This window comes from Betta splendens, chromosome 10 (genome assembly GCF_900634795.4).
Source record: "Betta splendens chromosome 10, fBetSpl5.4, whole genome shotgun sequence".
In the NCBI taxonomy this organism is placed as follows: Eukaryota; Metazoa; Chordata; class Actinopteri; order Anabantiformes; family Osphronemidae; genus Betta; species Betta splendens.
In genome coordinates, this window is record NC_040890.2 from 20,661,916 (window position 1) to 20,682,008 (window position 20,093).

The following is a 20,093-nucleotide window of genomic DNA, read 5'->3' on the forward strand; positions in this document are numbered from 1 at the left end:
GGACAAATGTGTTTGACTTTATTGACAGATAAATCTGGGTTTTTACAGCATTGTTAGGACACCGTTTTTTTTAATTGTTGGGCTGCCATGGAAACATGAAGTTACTTCATTGGAGAGAATGGACATGGAAACATCAGTTTGTTTTTCTGGGAGTCGAGATTAACAAAACTGTTTCTGACTAAAAAGAGAGAGAAAGAGAGGTGGTTATCACTGATTGTGCTACGGCAGCAAACACGATTTAGTTCGTCTAAACCGCACACCAGCAAACGCATCGCTGATGTCACGCGTTATTGATGACGTCGTCTCACCTGCAGCCACCACTCTGGCGTCAGTATGAGCCTTTTGTCGCTGCTCGGCTCGTTGGTCCGCGTTTTCAAACCACCAGAGCGCATGAACTGACCAGAAACAGAGAGAGACTGTCACACGGGAGACCGATACCAGCACCGAGCACTGGACACTGATTAGCAAGTTCTGTGACGGAACCTTGTGGTTCTGGTTCACACGTACCTCTGTTCAGTTGGCCGAACTCACTGTGGAAAGCCCCCAGCAGCTTGGCGTAGCCCGGCGCGTCGTGGGCAGTGAGCGCAGCCTGGAAGGCACCGCCCCAGACCGCAGGGCCGCCGGGACGCATCTGGTAGGAAACCAGCTCGTACACACCTGAAACACATCTGGAGTCAACGCGTAGCCCTGAGCTCCGCTCGGTACCGTGTGGGTCAGAGCTTACCGCCCTGCTGCGGTGGGTTATGCAGGCTGCTCCACGGAACCAGGTAGACGACCTCGTTTTCCTGAGAATTCAGCATCGGCAGCATACTGGCGAGGTACTCTGAGACCCAGGACGGGTCCCGAGCCAGAGCAGCCCGAACAGCTGCCCGCTGAGCGTAACTGTCTGCGGAGAGAAGGTCGGGTCCATTTCAAACCTCACGAGGAAAACGGAGACGGAGTAGGGTCCTTACCATACTTCCAGATGTGGAAGACCTGGTTCAAGCCGCCGTACTCCACACTCCAGTAGCCGATCAGCTCGGAGTGGGCGGTGCGCAGGTGGATCTTCTCATTGGTCAGCTTGAGAAAAGCGGCGTTCTGATCCGGGCGGACACAGTAAGTGCGGAACTCGTAGAAGGTTTTGCGTTCCTGCTGCGGGCCAGTGGAGAGACGCACACAGGGAGCAGCGAGCAACGAGGTCTCACTCTGACGGTGAAACAGAAGCACGGATGTTGTACAAAAAGAGAATTAGGTGAAACATCAAGTCTTGACTCATTCTGATAAACTCATCCTGAAAAATTAAGTGTTCCAGAGGAATCATATTTTATATATTATATATTATTTATATTTATATTAGTCATTTGTACTTAACAGCCATCCACTACAGGACTAAAGCTTTAGATGTGACCATCAGTAAAAACCTACAGTTCACATTTAGTCCATTAAATTTGCTTTAAAGCCCACTCAACCAAATCAATATAGTGATTTCTTAACAGTTTATCTTTCTATTAATATGTCCCATGTAAGTGACGTAATTGTAATAATGTGCAAATGGTGTATATAGAAAGAATTGTATATTTTATTGTTACGGACATCTGAAAGAAGATTTAACACTAGAGATTATTTAGGGGAACAAAATGTCCAGTTTCCTGCGTGTTTCTGGTGTCACCTGCTGGTTAGATTAATCTCTACAGGTGTGAGATACGTGACTGTTCACCAATACCCAAGATTAGGTCTACACCAATGTCAGCGGTGAGAAGGTCCAGACCTGGTGTGTCACTGCTCAATACAACTTTAGGGTAATGGGCCCTAACCAGAAAACCTACTGATGCACAGTAAGTCCTTATTACAGTACTTTGTAGAAATGGTTATTATATACCCATATATACAAATACAATCGTCTATCTATATCTATCATCTATATCATCTTTGTAGGGTGCTCCAGTGACCCAGTTTCTGTGGGGATTTGGTGTTTGTCTGCAGGGGCAGGTGCTGGTTAATCTTAAACCTTTCACTGAGCTCAGTCCAAAGATCAACAACAAACCAAAAAACTACAGCACATTCACTTTCTTCTTTACAGGTTTCAGTAAAAACTGCACAACCGTCTCAGACCTGCAGAACCTCATGAAATGAACCACCCCAGGATTCGCTTCTGCAGGAGGATCAGTCCCGAGGGTCCACTCTGCAGCGGCCCACATTTTGGTTATGCTTTGTTTAGTTGTGACACCAGGTTAGTTTGAAGCTGAGTTTCAGGCTAGTTGAAGCTGGACTCACCTGAGCAGCAGCAGAAGGTGAGATCAGTGCAGCAGCTGATCTGAGTGCGGAGCTTCTCAACCTCAACATGTTGAAACTAAAGTGAAAGAAACTCAAACAAGCTGCTGGTAAAGGCTCAAGCAGGAAGTAGACAGAGATCCTGAGTTTGCCAGAGGTCTCACTTCATTCAAGAATGAAGCCCAATCATACGTGGCCGCCCTAACTCTAACCCACAGACAAAGACTGTCCCACTGTGGTTCCGTTTCTCAACATTTGGAGTTTTCTTGTGTTTGTGTTTTAGCTTTTGGCAAAACCATTTTGTGTTATTTTTGGTTTCAGTCATCAAATGCTCTGACGTCACTACTTTTGAAAGCATTCAGGCATTGTTTATTTGTTGGTTAATGGATCCACCCTGAGTAGTTATGTAGATGTGTTGTCAGTGATTTAATACAGAAATTCTATTTTAACTATGCAGCCAGAGTTCTGTTTGAACTTATAAAGAGAGATCACATTTCTCCTACATTAGCTTCTCTACACTGGCTGCCTGTAAAATGTAGGATAGAAATTAGAATTCTCCTACTCACCTACAAAGCACTTAATGATAAAGCTCCTTCTTATCTTAAAGACCTCATAGTTCCTTATGTTTCCAGCAGAACACATCGTTCTCAGAGCGAACCAAGCTCTTCTCCTCTGGAACCAGCTCCCTGTTCGAGAAGCTGACACACTCTCCGCCTTTAAGATCAGGGAGAGGGAGAGAGGCCTTGTTTAAATTTTATATGTCAATGAGCTGGGGAAAAGAATTTGAGGTTTGTAGAAGTCGACAGGTGGCGGTTGTGCAACACTGAGGATGCAAGCCGCTGTTAAACACAAAAGAAGAGGAAGAAGAAGAAGAAGAAACGGAACCTAAACAAACAGAAGGTTGACGTCACATCCGCTTAGGAAGCGGCGTATCGTCGTTCGTTTGGGTTCACGTGTTCCTGGGCCAGTTCAACATGTTTCAGGTGATCCAGGCGTGTGTCCGCCGGCGGTTCTGGAGTTCCGCTCGTTTCACGGTCCGCTTTCCTGGTTTGACACGACAACTCTGTAACGAAGACAGGGGGACAGTTCGGGGCTGCGTCGTGGACTCGAACCTGGAGGAACAGTTCGTTTTTGTGGACTGTACAGGTAAGAACGGGTTTAAAAGCTTCGATGTAAGGAAGAAAAAGCTCAGCTTTTGATTATGAAGCTCAGCTGTCGACATGATTGAAGTGAATGAATAAATAATAAAAGTAAAATGCACTCGATGGTCACAGAGTTGGTGGTTCTGGTTCCTGTATCTTGGTACAGACTCAGACGTGGACCCACGCCAGGAGGAGAACCTCCACCAGTTCAGCCTCCAAACCTCCCCTACTCCTCCTGCACAGAGGCACCCCAGGTCTCTGCAGCAGCAGCAGCTCCAGCTGTTGAGGAAAAAGACCTTGAAGGAGCCTGACCCCAGTGTTGTGATCCAGTTCCACGACGTGGACTATCCAGTGGATGGAAACATTGTAGCAGCACAGAAGAAGAAGAAGAAGAATGCAGGTAAAGGTGAGCATAAAGTGTTTGGGACCCCTGATGCAGACGAGCCATTCAGTGACACCAGCTGCTCCGGCTGCGGCGCCATCCTGCAGTGTGCGAGCCCACATCAGCCCGGTTACTTGCCCAGTGAGAAATACAAGACCCTGCTGCAGGAGGAGGGTCTGAACGGGGCCACATGTCAGCGCTGCCACCTGCTCACCCACCACCACAAAGCCCTAGCCCTGCAGATATCCAGAGACCAGTACCGGGCTGTGGTTCAGCAGATCCGGCCCCACCAGGCCCTGGTGCTGCTCATTGTCGACCTGCTGGACGTCCCTGAATCGGTTGTCCCCGACCTGCCAGAGCTGGTGGGCGATAACAAACACGTCGTCGTCCTCGGTAACAAGGTGGACTTACTGCCTGGAGACTCGCCCAACTACCTGCAGCGGATCAAAAGGCAGTTGGGTCAGTACTGCAGAGATGCCGGCTTCATGGACCAAGTGACAGATATCCACCTGATCAGTGCCAAGACTGGCTATGGTATCGAGAACCTGATCTCCAGTCTGCAAAGTTCTTGGAGGTACAAAGGTGACGTGTACTTGGTGGGAAACACCAACGCGGGGAAGTCGACCCTGTTCAACACGCTGTTGGAGTCCGACTACTGCAAGAGTAGAAGCTCAGAGCTCATTTCCAAGGCCACCATTTCCCCGTGGCCCGGTCAGCACCGAACGCCCTCACATTGGTAGGTTTGATCATTCACAGAAATCATTTCAGCATGCTGTGGTTCATTCAGGCACAACTCTGAACCTCCTGAAGTTCCCCATCATCAACCCCACTCCGTACCGGATGTTTCGACGCCAGAAGCGACTGAATGAAGCATCGCAGCAGACGGAGAGCGAGTTGTTGGAGAACGAGCTAAAAAGACTAAGGACGCTGAGCCGGTGCGGATACGTAGCGGGTATGAACAAGCAGTTTATCTTAAAGAGTAAGAGGCTCTGACGTGTGTCAGTACTTTAACAACGAGGTTCATGAAAAATGTTGTGAAGCAGGTTGTGTTTGTTGGATCTTTAACAGCCTCAGAGTCACTTAGAGCAAAACCAGATGCTACGTGTTGACAGCTGCAAGTTAGTGGACAGACTAATTCACACATCTGCCACATTGTGACTTGGACCTGTTACCTGTTCCCAGGTCGCATTGGCAGAACGTTCCGCTTTGACGCTGGATCCAGACCTGACGAGATCCAGTTTGATCCAGACAGATTGGCTTTTGGAGACAGGGAGACGAGGACAGGTGAGCAGGTCGGGGGATGTGAACACGATGCCTGTTGGGTCAGTGCTTTTCCCACACTGACCTGTGACCTTTGACCTCTCAGCTTCCAGCAGGCCCAAAGATGACTTTACCTACAATGAGCTTAAAGACGCCCACTGGCTGTACGACACCCCAGGAATCCTCAAGGAGCGTGACGTGAGTGAGCGCAGCAGGTCGGACTTCGTGTGACCCTGTGTCCTAACGCCTCGTCATTGTCCCTCAGATCCTGGCGCTGCTCAGTGAGGAGGAAGTCCGTTTGGTGGTTCCCTCTCGGGCGATCATCCCCCGAACCTTTGTGCTCAAGCCTGGAATGAGTCTGTTTGTTGGGGCTCTAGCCCGAATCGACTTTTTGCAGGTCAGAAAAGAATCTCAGACACACAAACATGAAGTGTGGGTTTTTAGGAGGGACGGCTGGTGCAGGGTCCATGGTCAGACCTCACCTCCCGCTCCTCAGGAGATGTCTGAGCAGCAGGATTCAATTCTATTTAATTTTATTTATATAGCGCCAAATCACAACAAAGTTATCTCAAGGCACTTTACAAAGTAAGGTTTAAGACTTCACACAACTAAACCCAACAAATCCCACATACAGAAAGCATTTAATTTGACAGCAACAGTGGAGAGGAAAAACTCCCTCCCTAACGAGGAAGAAACCTCCAGCAGAACCAGGCTGGATGTGGGCGGCCATCTGCCTCGACCGGTTGGGGTGAGAGGATAGAGAGAGAGAAAAGCACAGCAATAACAGCACAGGCAGGATGGTTGGATCCGCAGCTGCCCATCACAGACACCAAACTTTGAGTCCAATGATACCTGTAGGTGAGGACAGAGAGGGAGAGAGAGTGGGGGAGAAGCACAACTACTGGAAAGAAAGAGACAAGGTTAGTTGAACATAAAACCATGATGGAAGGTTATTGGACAGAAGTGGTAGAAGGAAACAGAGGAGCTCAGTGTATAAATGAAGTCCCCCAGCAGTCTATGTCTATTGCAGCTTAACTAAGAGATGGTTCCTGTGACTAACAATCATTGCCAGTGACCTGAACCATCTCTAACTATGAGCTTTATCAAAAAGGAAGGTTTTAGGCCTAATCTTAAAGGTGGAGAGTGTGTCAGCTTCTCAAACCTGAAGAGGGAGCTGGTTCCAGAGGAGAGAAGCTTGGTAGCTAAAATCTCTTCCTCCCGTTCTTCATTTAAAGACTCCAGGAACCACAAATAGCCCAGCGCTCTGAGAACGAAGTGTTCTGCTGGGAGCATAAGGAACTATGAGGTCTTTAAGATAAGAAGGAGCTTTATCATTGAGTACTTTGTATGTGAGTAGGAGAATTGTAAATTCTATCCTACATTTTACAGGCAGCCAGTGCAGAGAAGCTAATGTAGGAGAAAAGTGATCTCTCTTTCTAAGTCCTGTCAGAACTCTGGCTGCAGCATTTTAAATAAGCTGTAGGCTTTTTAAGGAGCTGTTAGGACATCCTATGAGTAAGGAGTTACAGTAGTCCAGCCTAGAGGTAACAAATGCATGGATCAGTTTCTCTGCATCACTCTGAGAGAGGATGCTTCTGATTTTAGCTATATTTCTAAGATGAAAGTAGGCGGTTCTGGAGATTTGTTTAATGTATGATGTAAAAGAGAGATCCTGGTCAAAGATGACACCAAGGTTTCTCACAGTAGAATCTGAAGCTAATGTTATGCCATCCAGGGTGGCTATCTGACTCAAAAGTGTCTCTCTCAGATTTTTAGGCCCAACAATAAGAATTTCAGTTTTATTTGAATTTAGTTGAAGGAAGTTTTGGGACATCCAGGATTTGATGACTTTTAAACAACCCTGAATTTTGACTAGTTGATCTGTTTCATTTGGTTTCAAGGACATATATAGCTGAGTGTCATCTGCGTAAAAATGAAAATTAATAAAATGCTTTCTAATAATCTCACCTAGAGGAGACATATATCGACTAAACAAAATTGGACCAAGCACAGAACCCTGTGGTACTCCATAGCTAATCCTTGTGCATATGGAGAATTCCTCATTAACATGAACAAACTGGAATCTGTTCAACAAATAGGATTTAAACCATCCCAATGCTGTTCCTTTGATCCCGAATCTATGTTCTAGTGTCTGTAATAGAATGTTATGATCAATTGTATCAAATGCAGCACTAAGATCTAACAGGACAAGGACAGAAACTAGACCATTGTCCGAAGCTAATAGAAGATCATTAGTGACTCTAACCAAAGCTTTTTCTGTGCTATGATGTTTTCTAAATCCTGACTGAAAATCTTCGTACAGGTTATTCCCACTCAGGTGGTCAGATAATTGTTTAGCCACAATTTTTTCAAGAATCTTGGAAATAAAGGGTAAATTTGAAATGGGCCTATAGTTGGCTAGTTCTCCAGGGTCCAGGGTTGTTTTTTTCAATTGAGGTTTGACCACAGCCACCTTAAAAGCCTGTGGTACATAGCCTAAATGTAAAGATTGGTTGATTTGATTTAATATGAACGAGCTGATTAAAGTCAGAACTTTTTTGAGTAATCTGGTTGGGATTGGATCTAAAAGACAAAGACTTGGGAGAGTTGATTATTTAGGTTAACTCCATATGAGTTATGGGGAAGAAGCTGTCTAAGGTAAGACAGAGGATTTGGTATATTTAAAGTTGATGGATCTAGACAGTGCTTTCTGTCATTTGGAAGAAGTTGCTGCTGAATGTTTTTTCTAATGATGATAATTTTATTAGTAAAGTAGTTCATAAAGTCATTGCTGCTGAGATTTAAGGGGATAGCAGACTCAACACAGCTATGACTCTTAGTCAGCCTGGCTACAGTGCTGAAAAGAAACCTGGGGTTGTTTTTGTTTTCCTCAATTAAGGAGGAATAATATGTTTTTCTAGCAGCACAAAGTGCTTTTTTATATTTTATTAGACTGTCCTTTCATGCAATGCAGTTTTCATTTATTTTGTTGGACACCACTGCCTTTCTAGTTGTCTAGTCCTTTGCTTTAGGCTGCGGATCTCTGAGTTATACCACGGAGCTAACCTCCTCTGATTCACTGTCTTCTTCTTCAGAGGAGCCACTGTGTCTAACATTGTACGTAGAGAAGCTGCAGCATCATCTACAAGACAGTCAACCTGTTCATAAGGATTGAGGTGATTGTTCTGTGTATCTACAAGACATTGAGGCAAAAGATGATAGAATCATCTGCTTGAATCTGGCAACAGCATTGTCAGATAAACATCTGCTATAGTAACATTTCTTTCCAGCTATTGTAGGGTCAATTATGCTTAATTCAAAAGTTAATAAGAAATGGCCAGATAACAGAGGGTTTTGGGGAAGAAAGAATTAAATTATCAATTTCAACCCCATATGTCAGGACAAGATCGAGGATATGGTTAAAACGATGAGTGGGTTCATTTACCTGCTGTGTAAAACCAATAGTGTCTATTAAGGAGTTAAAAGCAGTGCTGAGACAGTTGCTGTTAACATCTACATGAATGTTAGAGTCTCCCACTACAATGACTTTATCTGTGCTAAGAACTAAGTCAGATAAGAATTCAGAGAACTCTGAATATGGAGCAGGAGGACGGTAAACAATACAAAACACAACTGGCTTCTGAGTTTTAGAGTCTGGGTGAGAAAAGCTCAGAGTGAGGCTCTCAAATGAGTTATAACTATGTTTAGGTTTAGGAGTAATTAATAAATCTGATTTATAAATTGCTGCTACTCCTCCACCTCTACCTGTACATCTTGGAACATGATAGTTGATGTGACTCATTGGAGTCGACTCATTTAAAGTGACATATTCATCCTGCTGCAGCCAGGTTTCAGTGAGACAGAACAGATCTATGTGATGGTCACTTATCAAGTCATTTACCAACAACGATTTAGATGAGAGAGATCTGATATTTAATAAACCACACTTTATTAACTTCCTGTTACTTTGTTCTGTAAGAGGAACTGTTTTGATGTTTATTAAATTCTGGTAAGTCACTCCTCTTTGATTTGTGTGTGACTTGTATAGTTTAGGTGGTCGAGAAGCAGACACAGTCTTTATGCGATAACTAAGACTAAGAGTGGGTGGCGGCTGTAGAGAATGTGCAGAGAGGCGTGTGAGACTGCGACTCTGCGTCCTGGGCTCCAATCTGAGTTGTCACGGAGTGGGGAGACTAAGCAACATGGATGGTTATAGACATGGGATGTTCAGGCATCATGCAAAACAACAACATCGCGTCCTTCTAATCTTTACTATGCATCGGTTAAGTTCTGTGAACTTTCCAATAGCCAGCTCACATGCCTCAGGCATCTTCCTGCGGAGGTGTTTCGGGCATGTCCCACCGGTAGGAGACTCTGGGGAAAACCCAGGACACGCTGAGGGGACTATGTCTCTCGGCTGGCCTGGGAACGCCTTGGGGTCCCACCGAAAGAGGAGGAAATGTCTGGAGAGGGAAGTCCGGAACTCTCTGCTTAGACTGCTGCCCACGGGACCCTAACTAATTATTAGTAGTATTATTAGTCTTCATCTGGAATCCTAAACTATAATTGATCAGCTGTGTTTCAATCGTGTCTCTGACAGGGAGCGAAGTCCTGCTGGTTTTCAGTTGTGGCTTCCAATCGTGTTCCAGTTCACATAACCAGTGTGGAGAAAGCGGAGGGTGTTTATGAGAAGCACGCTGGTCACATCCTGCTGGGGGTGAGTCTCAGGCTGAAGTCTGAGCTACTGGGTCAGAACCATCTGTTGACACCCTGTGATCTGCTGTGGTGTGTTCAGGTGCCTGTAGGAGGACCTGAGCGAATCAAGAAGTTTCCGGTTCTGGTTCCTCAGGAGTTTGGACTGGAGGGTCGTGGCTACCTGGAGGCTGCTGCTGATGTCAAACTGTCGTCTGCAGGTATGACGTTCATCTCAGTATGAAATGGTTAGTGTTCAGCGTAGCTCTCACTGCAGCAGACTGAGGTGTGTGTGTGTGCATGCAGGTTGGGTGGCTGTGACAGCGGCTGCAGGCGACCAGGTCTCGTTGAGGGTTCACGGCCCAGAGGCGGCAGGCTTTGGTCTCAGGTCACCTCCCCTTCTTCCCCGTATCGTGTCGCTGAAGGGAGAACGCATCAGAGGAAGTCCCGCCTACAAACCGATGAAAGCGGCCGTGCTGCTGGACGCTGGACTCTCAGCCCACGGCGCCACAAGGCCGCATAACAAGCACAAGCCACTGACTCTCTGATGCACAGACCAGGCTTCCAGACAGAACCCAGAATTTTTTCAACCCAGCCATGGACAGACAGATTCAGGTTGATTTAAGGGTAACATTTCAAATCCTTGTTTCGCTGCAGAACACACTCACAGAAGCTGTGACAACTTGGAGAATCTTTATTTGAGTGAGATTAAACAAACCATGACTACACAACGTCTGTGCTGGTTAGTGAAAGGATGAAGCGTTAAACTCTGACTAAACAGAGATTCAGTGAGTGTCTCTATAGCACCTTGAGACTCGTGTTCCTGTTCAGAGTAATTTCATGGTCCTTGTCAGAAACCTTTTTTTAATGTGAAAAAAGCAACAGGAAAACATTTTATGCTCAATATGCTCCTCACTTAATGACCGTTGATGAAACTCACTTTGGCGTTTTGACTAAAGGAATATTGCACAGAAATAGTTACATGAAGACAAACTGTTCTGTATTGAACTGTATAGTAATACTCAAACCCAAGGTGCCGGTTCGGTCCAACCAACCAAACACCGATTGTCTCTTCATCCTGATGTTTCTTTTTGCAGGTTAATAAACATTCCAAGTGATTTCTACACAGATCCTGACACAAACTCACTGGAGTTGCTCTCATCACATGAAGTACTCTTATAAAAAAAAAATCACAGCTGGTCATTTAATAAGGTTGAGTTCCAAAGTGATTGTGTTTGAAGAGCCACCTGCTGCAGACATCGAGGAACACGAAGACGCTTGGAAAATGGTGCTCGGCACCCACCTCCGGATCTAAGCTGACTTTGGCATATTGGTTCTGAAGCATTTCTGCTCTGGTGTGATTCTATAAACTGATCGAAATAGGACGTTTGTTGAAGAGCGAGTTCATACTGCAGAAAAAGCAAATGACTCCACTTCAGCCTATTGAGACTTGCTGGTTGCTGCTGGGGCAGTTGATAGAATCGTCTATCAGGAGCTCCTCACTTCTGTCCTGCAGTGCTGCCTTCCATGTAGTAGACGTTGACGAGGTGGCGGTTCAGATGCCGGCGGTACTGCACCTCCAACGGAAAGGTCCGGTCACAGAATATGCACATGTGACTCTTGAGCTCTGTCGGTGTCGGGATCTCGTCCGTGGGTGTTTCAGGGTCGTTGGCCATCTTGTTGGACCTGCTGTGGAGGCCGGAGTCATCACTGCCCTCTGAGGCGCTGTCGCTGATGTCACTTCCCCCCTCGTGGCTGCTGTGAATGCCCTCGTCATCCTCTGGGTCAGTGGGTTTGGTTTGTTGACTCGAAAATGTCAGAGCAGGCGGTGAAGTGGGTTTCAGGAATACGGGAGCTGGGGGGACGTCACCTGCAGAGGGTGTGGCTCCACCTGAGCTGCAGGTGGATGGGATCTCCACGCTTGGTGGTGCGGTTGGACCCATTTCACGTGCTGGGCTTTTAGTCTGGTCCAGCTGGGCCTCTGGGGATGGGCAGCTGACAGGGGTCTTCTCCAAAAGCCCTCTCTTGCTGGAGTTCCTGGTCTTCTTTTGGTGCACAGGTGCTGTTACATCAGATTTCTCCAGAGCTGCCTCTTTCATGTCATTTGTGTTTTGAGGACCAGGTTTTAGCTTCTCGGCTGTTGTGGCTTTCAGCCTCTTTGCTTTAGATGTGGGATTGGTGGAAAGGTCTAGTACCTCCACCACTTTCCTTTTCACACTCTTTTCCTTCTGGCTTTTCCTTGGCCTGTCTTTCTGCTGCACATCTTTGCTGTCTTTATTTTTCTGGGACTTTTTGGATTCAGACCTTCTGGGCTTGTTGAAGCTTTTGTCTTCTTTTCCGCTTGTCTCCTTCCGCTGTTCTTTCTCCTTTTCAGGCCTAGGCATTACATCCCCATCTCTGGCTTCCTGTCTCACCACTACCTCCACCACTGGTCCTTGTGGGTCACATTTCCTGATCTTAAGTGTGTCTTTCTGGGACTGTGCCCCTCCTGCTTGGTCCTGGTTCATTTTCTGTCTTGTCAGCTTCTTTACTCGTCTTTTTCCCTTGTTGTCTGTATTTACAGAAGATGTTTGCATTTCTTTACCAGATGTGTTCTCTGTGGAGCTCTGGTTCACTTTATTCATCTTCTTCTGTCTTGTTATAACTTTTTTCTCTGGCTCCACCTTCTCCTTCGTCTTTGAAGGGTTAAACTTCCTCTGAGCCTGGTCTGGTGTGTCACTCTGTACAGCCTGGGTGATGCTGGGCCTGTTCTTTCTGATAGAGAGGTTGATAGGGCTGAAGTCCCTGTCTTCGTGGTCACTGCCGTTGTCTATGTCAAACTTGTCTTCTATGGTGGCTGAATTGTCAAACTTAGTTGCTTTAGATTCAGAGTTGTCTTCTGCTCCTTCAGGCCCCGGTTTCTTGATGCGCAGTTTGACTTTAGAGACATCGACGGGAACGTTGCAACCAGAATGCCTGGATTTAATGTGATACTGCAGATTGCATTTCTTGGAGGCTGCATATTTGCAGAGTGGACAGAGGAACTGTCGAGGGTTGAGGTGCAGTTCAACATGCTTCTTGAAGTTGCTGCGGTCCGCAGTCTTGTATTCGCAGTAGGGGCAGGAAAGAGGTTTGGGGCCATTGTGGACCTGGCGAGCGTGACGAGTGACTTCATGCTGGTTGGCTGCCAGGTAGTTACAGCTCTCACACTTGAAGGGACGCTCACCTGTACGTTGAAAGGCAAGAACAGTGTTACCATGCTGCAACAAAGTGTAATGGGTGGGACATGCTCCAGGTGAGGATACCAACTCGTCACACATGGATCTATAACAGGAAGCTTTTTCTACTGACTGCAACACTAGCTGCTGGACATAAATGTCTGAAAGGTTTGTCTTAAATGTTTCTGTGTATCAGACATGGTGGACCATCCTGTAGACATGATTTATGGCTAAATTCCAATATTGGTTAAGTAGCTTAGTTGAGTTAATATTTTCCCTGGATTTGGCCAATTCAGGTCTAGTTTAGATTTTCTAGATTAGACTTTTTAGAATGGGCCCATTTCTCAATTGCACGAGGTTAAACCTTTGGGGGGAAAAATGCAAAGCTAATTTTATTTCTAAAATATTTTAATGTCTGTAGACAAACTTCATGGCTTGAGTCTACTCTACAGCTTCTGGCTCGATGTGGAGTTGATTCTCGCTAACAGGTCTGAGGACACAGGGAAGGTCATGCCGGAGGCTTCAGATTGTGGCTGCAGCAGAGCAGATAAACCTGAAAACAGTTTGTGTCACACACACCATTGACCTCACATTGAATCATGTTTGTGCAAATGCATTGTTTTTTCAGATTGATCTGCTCTTTTGCAAACCTCACACATTAACACAGAAATCAAAACTTTACCATGTTCATCCAACAGCGACTGCTTCGGTGAAAACACAAAGACATAGGATTATTACACAGCTTGTTTAGCATCATTATTGTAGCGTCTCCCTGTGTTACATGTCTGTCTAAGTCCTGGCTCATGTCAGGATCCATATATCCCAGTTCGCAACATGTAGCAGGCAGGCAAAGTTTACATTAAACAACAATCACCATTGCTCACAGTTGATGGGTCTGGTCTGTGGCCTCAGTGACAGGCAGGATGGGTGTAACGACAGTCGTCTGGCGTCTTGAGACGACAACCACTTGTTACGATTCTATCACTAAATTCAAGTCTTATTAGTTCAAAAACAGTTGCCTGGTATTTCAGTGGGTAGAGCAGTGGTCTGGTGTGTTTGAGTCAAATGCAGGGAGAACTATTTTCCTAAGGGGATCAATAAAGTCTGACTTCTAACTCTAAAAAGTTAAGTGAAGTCATCAGAGTCCAGATCTGTCATCATCCAGTCCAAGTCACGACAGGTTGGTCCCAGATCTGGTCTACAGGTATCTCCAGGTCTACACAAGTCCTTAAGTGTATTACTAGTAGTAACTAATCCTTTTTCACATACAAGTCTCCATGTTGAGACTGGGGTTATCAGAGTCCTGACTCCAATTGTGGCATCCTGCTGTGTGGTTAAATGTGTCCAGCCCAGTAACTGACCTGAGTGAGTCCTCATGTGTCGGGTTAGGTGAGTTTTCTGTGAACTGGAATAGTCGCAGTACGGACACTGGAATGGACGAACACCTGTACAACACACAAATCGACACACCTCACAAGTCTAGAACAGGTTAACACATGTTAATAACTTTGGCTTGAATGAACTTCACTTTTTAGAGACAAAAAAACTAATAATAATCTGCGGTGATCTTGGATTTACACTCAGACCTTCTACCTGTGTGGGTCCGGATGTGTTGGATGTAGTTGCTCTTGCGGTCAGAAAAGTAGGAACACTGGCTACAGGTGTGCAGTTTGCTGGGAAAGTGGTTCCTCAGGTGTTTCCTCCAGTGGTACTGACTGACAGTAGTGTAAGGACACAGAGTGCACTTAAACACCCTGCAGAGACACAGCAACAGGTTAACACCTTGTCTAAGTATGAGACAAAACACCAGTTACACTGGTGTTTTCACTTGCTGTTACCTGTGGTCCTCTCCCTCCTTGCTATGGTGTTTTAGGTGGGCGATGTAATGGTCATATCTGTTTGTGTTATATCCACAGCGTTCACATCTGATCAGCCCTTTGACGTCTCCTGCTGCCACTGCATCCTCACTGGCCTCCCCCTCCCCACCTGAAGGAATCTCAGATGTTTCGGACTCCTTGGTCCTGGTCTTGCTGTGCCCCTCTACCCGGTTAACCACCATCATCTTGCTGATGCTGTGGGTGCTGAGGTGTTCAACAAACTCCTGTTCATTCTGGGCCTGGAAGTGACATGGTTTACAGTGGAATGGTTTCTTCTTCTTCGTGTTCTCCGGGGCAGCAGCTGGACTCTCGTTACCTCTAACTGCATGTTCAGGTGTTTTGGTGCTTGTTGAGGGGCGAAGGCGGGAGCGTCGAGACAAGTCTTCAGCTTTGTCCACATTTTTCACCACCTCCTCATTATCATTATTACCGCCAGCTACAGCGTTGACACCTAGACCAGGAGACTCTGGGTATTCAATGATACAGACCTCCCTGTGGTTCTGGTTGTCATAGCTGTACCTGGTCAGAGGCACAGGTGAGTTAACACACAGGTAATACGGTCAAAGTAGGTGAAGTAAATTAATGTGATAAATTATGTCCATCTCACTCAAACTAATCACTCTGATGTTGGGGAAAAATCTAGCCTGGTTCCTTGTGAGAATGTTTTTCTCAGTTTCTTTGCAGTGAAGATGTTTGTGACCTGCATTGAATTCATAATACATTCTCGAGTTTCGACACTAGTTGCTCACCTGATGATATTCTCATCCTCACTGTCCGAGTAGCTGCTACCCACTGTCTTCAGCTCCATCATCTCCTTCTCATCTGCCATACTACCCTCGCCACACCCACCCTCTGCTGATGTCACTGCCGCCACGTTGGCCAGCATGACAAGCTGAGGGGCGGATAGTGTGTGGTTCTGACCCTCCTCCATCAAAGAAACCCCAACGGGGAACATCTCGGCTGAATACCCTGTCTGAGCTGCCATCTTGAGATGAACTCCTCACCGCCACAAGGACAAAACCCTGGAAACACAATTTGACAAACCCAATTACCTTTCAGCAACTGCAACAGTGATTAAACTCTGGTTATTTAGAACTGGGATCAGCCACATAGTTATTCTACAGCAAGACATAAACATTAACTGATTATGTTTATAGAACCACTATGATGACAATTAGCACCTGATTGGCTACAGGTGGCAGAAAGACACAAAGGGCCTTTCAAAGGTTCTAAACACATTAGAGCTGATGTCATTTATGTAAAATGACATTCTGCACATTTCATAAACTAAACAGCTTGACATAATGCCTGGTGAACCAGATATATAGCTTTATTTTTGTCGTGCTCCAATAGCAATTTTTTTTATTACTTAATTTCTGTTTAGTCTAATGCTGTAAAACATTATTTATTTACCACCATTATCTTAATTTACTTGTAGGGTAGATTAAATTTATTATATCCCCCTTGTAAATATTGTATCCTGACTATCCTGACCTGCTGCTGCCAAAGAGTTTGTTTTATTTTTAAAGTCGGATTCATACTGTGGTTGAATTCAACTTTAAATTTATTTGGGATCAATCCCAAGCCTAAATCGAAAAGTGCCGTTTTATTTGACATCTGAAGTGAGCAAAGGCGTTGAACGTGAATTATCCGGCACCGACCGCTTTAATCACAGCAAGCGTCCACGTTAACTAGTTACTGCGAAACGAAGCCGCCGCCATTTTAAAACAGCACCACGTTCGGTCGACAGCGCCAGAAAACACCCAGGACGTTGACGTACGGCTCTGAACGGACTTTTAAAACTTAATTTAAACAAAACATCAAATGCGACTCACACTTTCACAAATTGTGTGCAAAACTCATAAATCTGCAACAGGGCTCAATTCAAGAATACAAATTTAATGAGAAGAAGCAAACTTTGTTTTAGATTTTAAAAGCCACTGTAGTATCGGTTGAAATTAAAATCACGGTGTGTTTATACCCAACTTTACAGACATTAAAAAGTGGCTGTTCAGAACCTCCATGTATTTCCTATCCTGTATGCCCATGTATCCTGTAGACTGTGTTAAAATCAAAGTTATTAGATGAGATTTTAACTTCTCAGCATTGTGTTTCACTAAACTTAGTATAGTTTAGCGGAAGCGCATGAGCCTATCGACACGTCTAAAGTTATAGCGGGGTTCTGACGGAGACGTCCGCGGTGTTTGTGGCTAGAGGAAATAAAGATAAAGCAGCTGAGACGTGAGCAAAGTGCGGCGGCGGGATCGGAGTGTTAGCCATGGTCCTGATCAGCGCCGGACAGCGCCTTCTTCTCCACCTCAGCGCCTCCATTTTATACGAACTACACTCAACTTTCCAACCGCTGCCACAAATGGGCCGCAGCTGCAGCGTCTGTCCGACTTCTTACACTCAGCAACTTGCTCATAGACTTACCGTCGCTTCGGAACCGAACTTTACTGGAGTTTTATGCAGTTTCTTATGCGTTGTGATTTCTTTTCTTCGACGAACTACGCGAAGAGAAAAGTGGAAACGAAGAAGTTTCCGCACATTCCTCTACAGAGACGTACGACAGTGACGTCATGACGCAGTTCTTGCGTCGATATGGAAAAGAGAACGCTGAGAAGTTTTCTCAGCGGCTCTAATGATGAAGGTTATTGTCACGTGTTAAGTCTGGGACAGACGGAAAAACAACTTTGTGCTGTGCACTGGGATCAAATGATTGGCTCAGCGTGTATTTGCGAAGAGAAGATACAAACGTTCCAGATTAAGTCTTTTGATATACGAAGACTCAAATTCGGCGAAGTTTAAACGTGTTAATTACAAGAAAGCGGTTGAGAGGCGTTTTACTGAATATTTAATTAATCTTCTTAACTTCAGCTTAGTGTATGCATTTTTAAATTGAATTATATATTGAATTGCCAATTGACACATGCATTGCATTTAATTTTGAGTCTGAAAAACTCCCATACACGGGAGGAGCGGGCTGTTGATCAGTGTTTGCCTGAGATATGCTTAACAACCAATCAGAACCATTTGGGGGGCGTGGCTTTCGACCGCTGCAGCGCTCACTGAACTGGAACCAAATAGAGCTGGCAGATAAATTAAGAAAGATAAAGGTGTCTTACGCGGACATTATCAATTCAAATCTCATCCGAATTGTTTGTGGAAACAGGTTATTTGTAGTGACGGCAAACCTGATCCTGAACCAGCTGAGTCCGAAGTATCACTTAAAGGGGACAGAGCATGCAAAATCCACTTTTTAGACATTCTGGAACGTCCTATGACGTTTACACACACTGAGCACAGTAGAAGTGCATTTCCTTCTTTTTTCACATTTTGCGCTTTTCTCCAATGGGATCAAAGCAAGTCAATTTCTGAAACCTCCTCGCCTTAGCTCATGCGAGCTTTCACCTCGGACTACTTCGAGAACGAGGGTGCTACAATTCTTGGTTTGGTTAACGGCTCCTGATGAAAAAAGGATTAGAGATGGGCATTTCGGTTCTTTTAACTGACTTGGATCTTTAACTCTCGATCGGTAAAGTGAACGAATCAGGACTTCAGGAACTGAATTCAGGACTGACTTAACTGAATGTTATTCCTCAAGGATTACTTCTTTAGTCACGTGACAGCTGAGCCGCACAGGCTCTGTAGTTAGCAGCAAGCGCTCCAGTTCGTTCCTGATTCGTTCATACGGATCTTTACGAATTACAAATTTTATGTAACAGTAAAACTATATGTTTTCTACACATAATTACAGTAAATAGTAGAGTAACTGTTTTTGTTAATCTGTTGTTTCTTAATTAAGAGTAATAAGGTGTATGTATTATAATGTTGTACTATTTTGCCTGTGATGTTAATATGCTGTTGCTGTTTAACAGTTTTTTTAACAGTTATTTGAGATCTGAATGTAAGATAATAGATGAGAAGCTGAGACAAAGAGAATAAAGGAACCTGGTTTGATGACTCTTTGGACAAAGCGTGTCAGACAGCTTCTCCTATTCAGCCACTCGGTGACTCGAAATGTGCTGGATTAGTCCTAGTCATCAATAAACAGTGTACCTCAATTATTTGCTTAGCTTAGACTGAAGACTTAAAGAGAAGACTTAAATTTTTGTCCAGTTGGCGTGCGGGGAAGTGACCAATGTAGCGGTTGTCATATAATATATATGTGTATATATTATATATATGTGTTTGGTGGCCACAATGACTGGTTACTGTTACAGAAGGTGTGAGAGAACTTGTCTGTTTGTAAGACTGCCTTCAGTCCTGTGGTGAATAGGTAGTGATGGGCAGATGAAGCTTTATGAAGCATTTAAGCCTTTCATCCAATAGGGTCACTCCAGCGTAAAGCTTCTTGAAGATTCATTTGCTCTAGTAGGACATCTACTGGATGCAACAATATCAGTTGGCATGAATTTGAAGCATGTGGCATTTTGCAGAAAGACTAAATTAAACTTTGAGCAAAATTAATAAGTATGCAAAACATGTATGTTGTATGTTATACTGTGTATACAAATATACATACATACATGGACACACACACTGGCATTATGGAAAATGAATATTTAGAAATGATGAAAATGGAAATGATTTTTTACAATGAGGTGAGGGGATGGACAACGATTGTGCTTTTGTAACGTTGAGGTATGAATTGTGGTTTAGGAGACACATCATTGTTTTTTTTATTTAGAAACGTCAGTTTCTCCACTGTGGCAGGTCTTAGACGATATCTTTTTGGACATTATTACTTTCTGCTTTGGAATACGGCCGTTCAAAGGGTTTTGCCATCGCTAACTTACATAAATGGGGATAGACCTATTTCTGTTTCTACTAGTGTTGGAGCCCGCGGCAAAATCCGAACCACTTCCTGAATCAGTCACGTGGTACAGCCGGGCCGTGAGGCCTTGCGCGTCATTTACTCAGCCTCGCCCCCAAATGAAGCGAGCCTCGGTACGCGCATCGCAGAAACGCCACATCCTCTACTCTGATACGGAACGTCAAATCACTATGAATGGGGCACAGGTGCACTTATCTGTGCATACCTGATCTATTCTGCATGCAGTAGCTGTTGATGTGAAGTCAATGAAATTGATAGTTTACAGAACAAATGTTTTTAAGTTAAATCAATTTGTCAATTAGTGCACTGAAGTTTTAATTCAATTCAATTTTATTTATAAAGCGCCAAATCACAACAAAGTTATCTCAAGGCACTTTACAAAGTAAGGTTTAAAACCTCACACAACTAAACCCAACAAATCCCACATACGGCAAGCATTTAGACTAGCAGATAAGT

General features: G+C 44.7%; 3 protein-coding genes across 6 annotated transcripts; 1 reads left to right on the forward strand and 2 right to left on the reverse strand.

The window, feature by feature from the left end:
* Position 1: 1 nt before the first annotated feature.
* Positions 2 to 2,957, reverse strand: nipsnap3a (nipsnap homolog 3A (C. elegans)). 2 transcript variants are annotated; one of them, XM_055512416.1, is made up of 7 exons: positions 2,817 to 2,957; positions 2,254 to 2,329; positions 954 to 1,185; positions 725 to 886; positions 508 to 657; positions 309 to 395; positions 2 to 178 (listed from the first exon to the last, which is right to left on the reverse strand). In XM_055512416.1, the coding sequence occupies exons 2-7, from the start codon at positions 2,320 to 2,322 to the stop codon at positions 102 to 104; spliced, it is 777 nt and encodes a 258-aa protein (XP_055368391.1). In that variant the 5' UTR covers positions 2,323 to 2,329; positions 2,817 to 2,957; the 3' UTR covers positions 2 to 101. The 2 variants fall into 2 exon arrangements, with proteins under 2 accessions (XP_055368391.1, XP_029021289.1); XM_029165456.3 differs by lacking the exon at positions 2,817 to 2,957 and having other exon boundaries at positions 2,254 to 2,388.
* Positions 2,958 to 3,201: 244 nt separating this feature from the next.
* On the forward strand, positions 3,202 to 10,457 carry LOC114864573 (nitric oxide-associated protein 1-like). Its single transcript, XM_029165455.3, has 9 exons — positions 3,202 to 3,396; positions 3,559 to 4,485; positions 4,562 to 4,726; positions 4,957 to 5,058; positions 5,141 to 5,232; positions 5,300 to 5,431; positions 9,635 to 9,751; positions 9,830 to 9,947; positions 10,033 to 10,457. Exons 1-9 carry the CDS (start codon positions 3,225 to 3,227, stop codon positions 10,272 to 10,274), a joined length of 2,067 nt encoding a protein of 688 aa, XP_029021288.1. The 5' UTR covers positions 3,202 to 3,224; the 3' UTR covers positions 10,275 to 10,457.
* Positions 10,406 to 17,398, reverse strand: rest (RE1-silencing transcription factor). Of its 3 annotated transcripts, none has more exons than XM_029165451.3 (6): positions 17,234 to 17,398; positions 15,550 to 15,822; positions 14,762 to 15,319; positions 14,517 to 14,677; positions 14,285 to 14,368; positions 10,406 to 12,931 (listed from the first exon to the last, which is right to left on the reverse strand). In XM_029165451.3, the coding sequence occupies exons 2-6, from the start codon at positions 15,783 to 15,785 to the stop codon at positions 11,226 to 11,228; spliced, it is 2,745 nt and encodes a 914-aa protein (XP_029021284.1). In that variant the 5' UTR covers positions 15,786 to 15,822; positions 17,234 to 17,398; the 3' UTR covers positions 10,406 to 11,225. The 3 variants fall into 3 exon arrangements, with proteins under 3 accessions (XP_029021284.1, XP_029021285.1, XP_055368388.1); XM_029165452.3 differs by lacking the exon at positions 17,234 to 17,398 and having other exon boundaries at positions 14,762 to 15,039; positions 15,117 to 15,319; positions 15,550 to 15,689; XM_055512413.1 differs by lacking the exon at positions 17,234 to 17,398 and having other exon boundaries at positions 14,762 to 15,039; positions 15,117 to 15,693.
* Between the last annotated feature and the right edge of the window lie 2,695 nt (positions 17,399 to 20,093).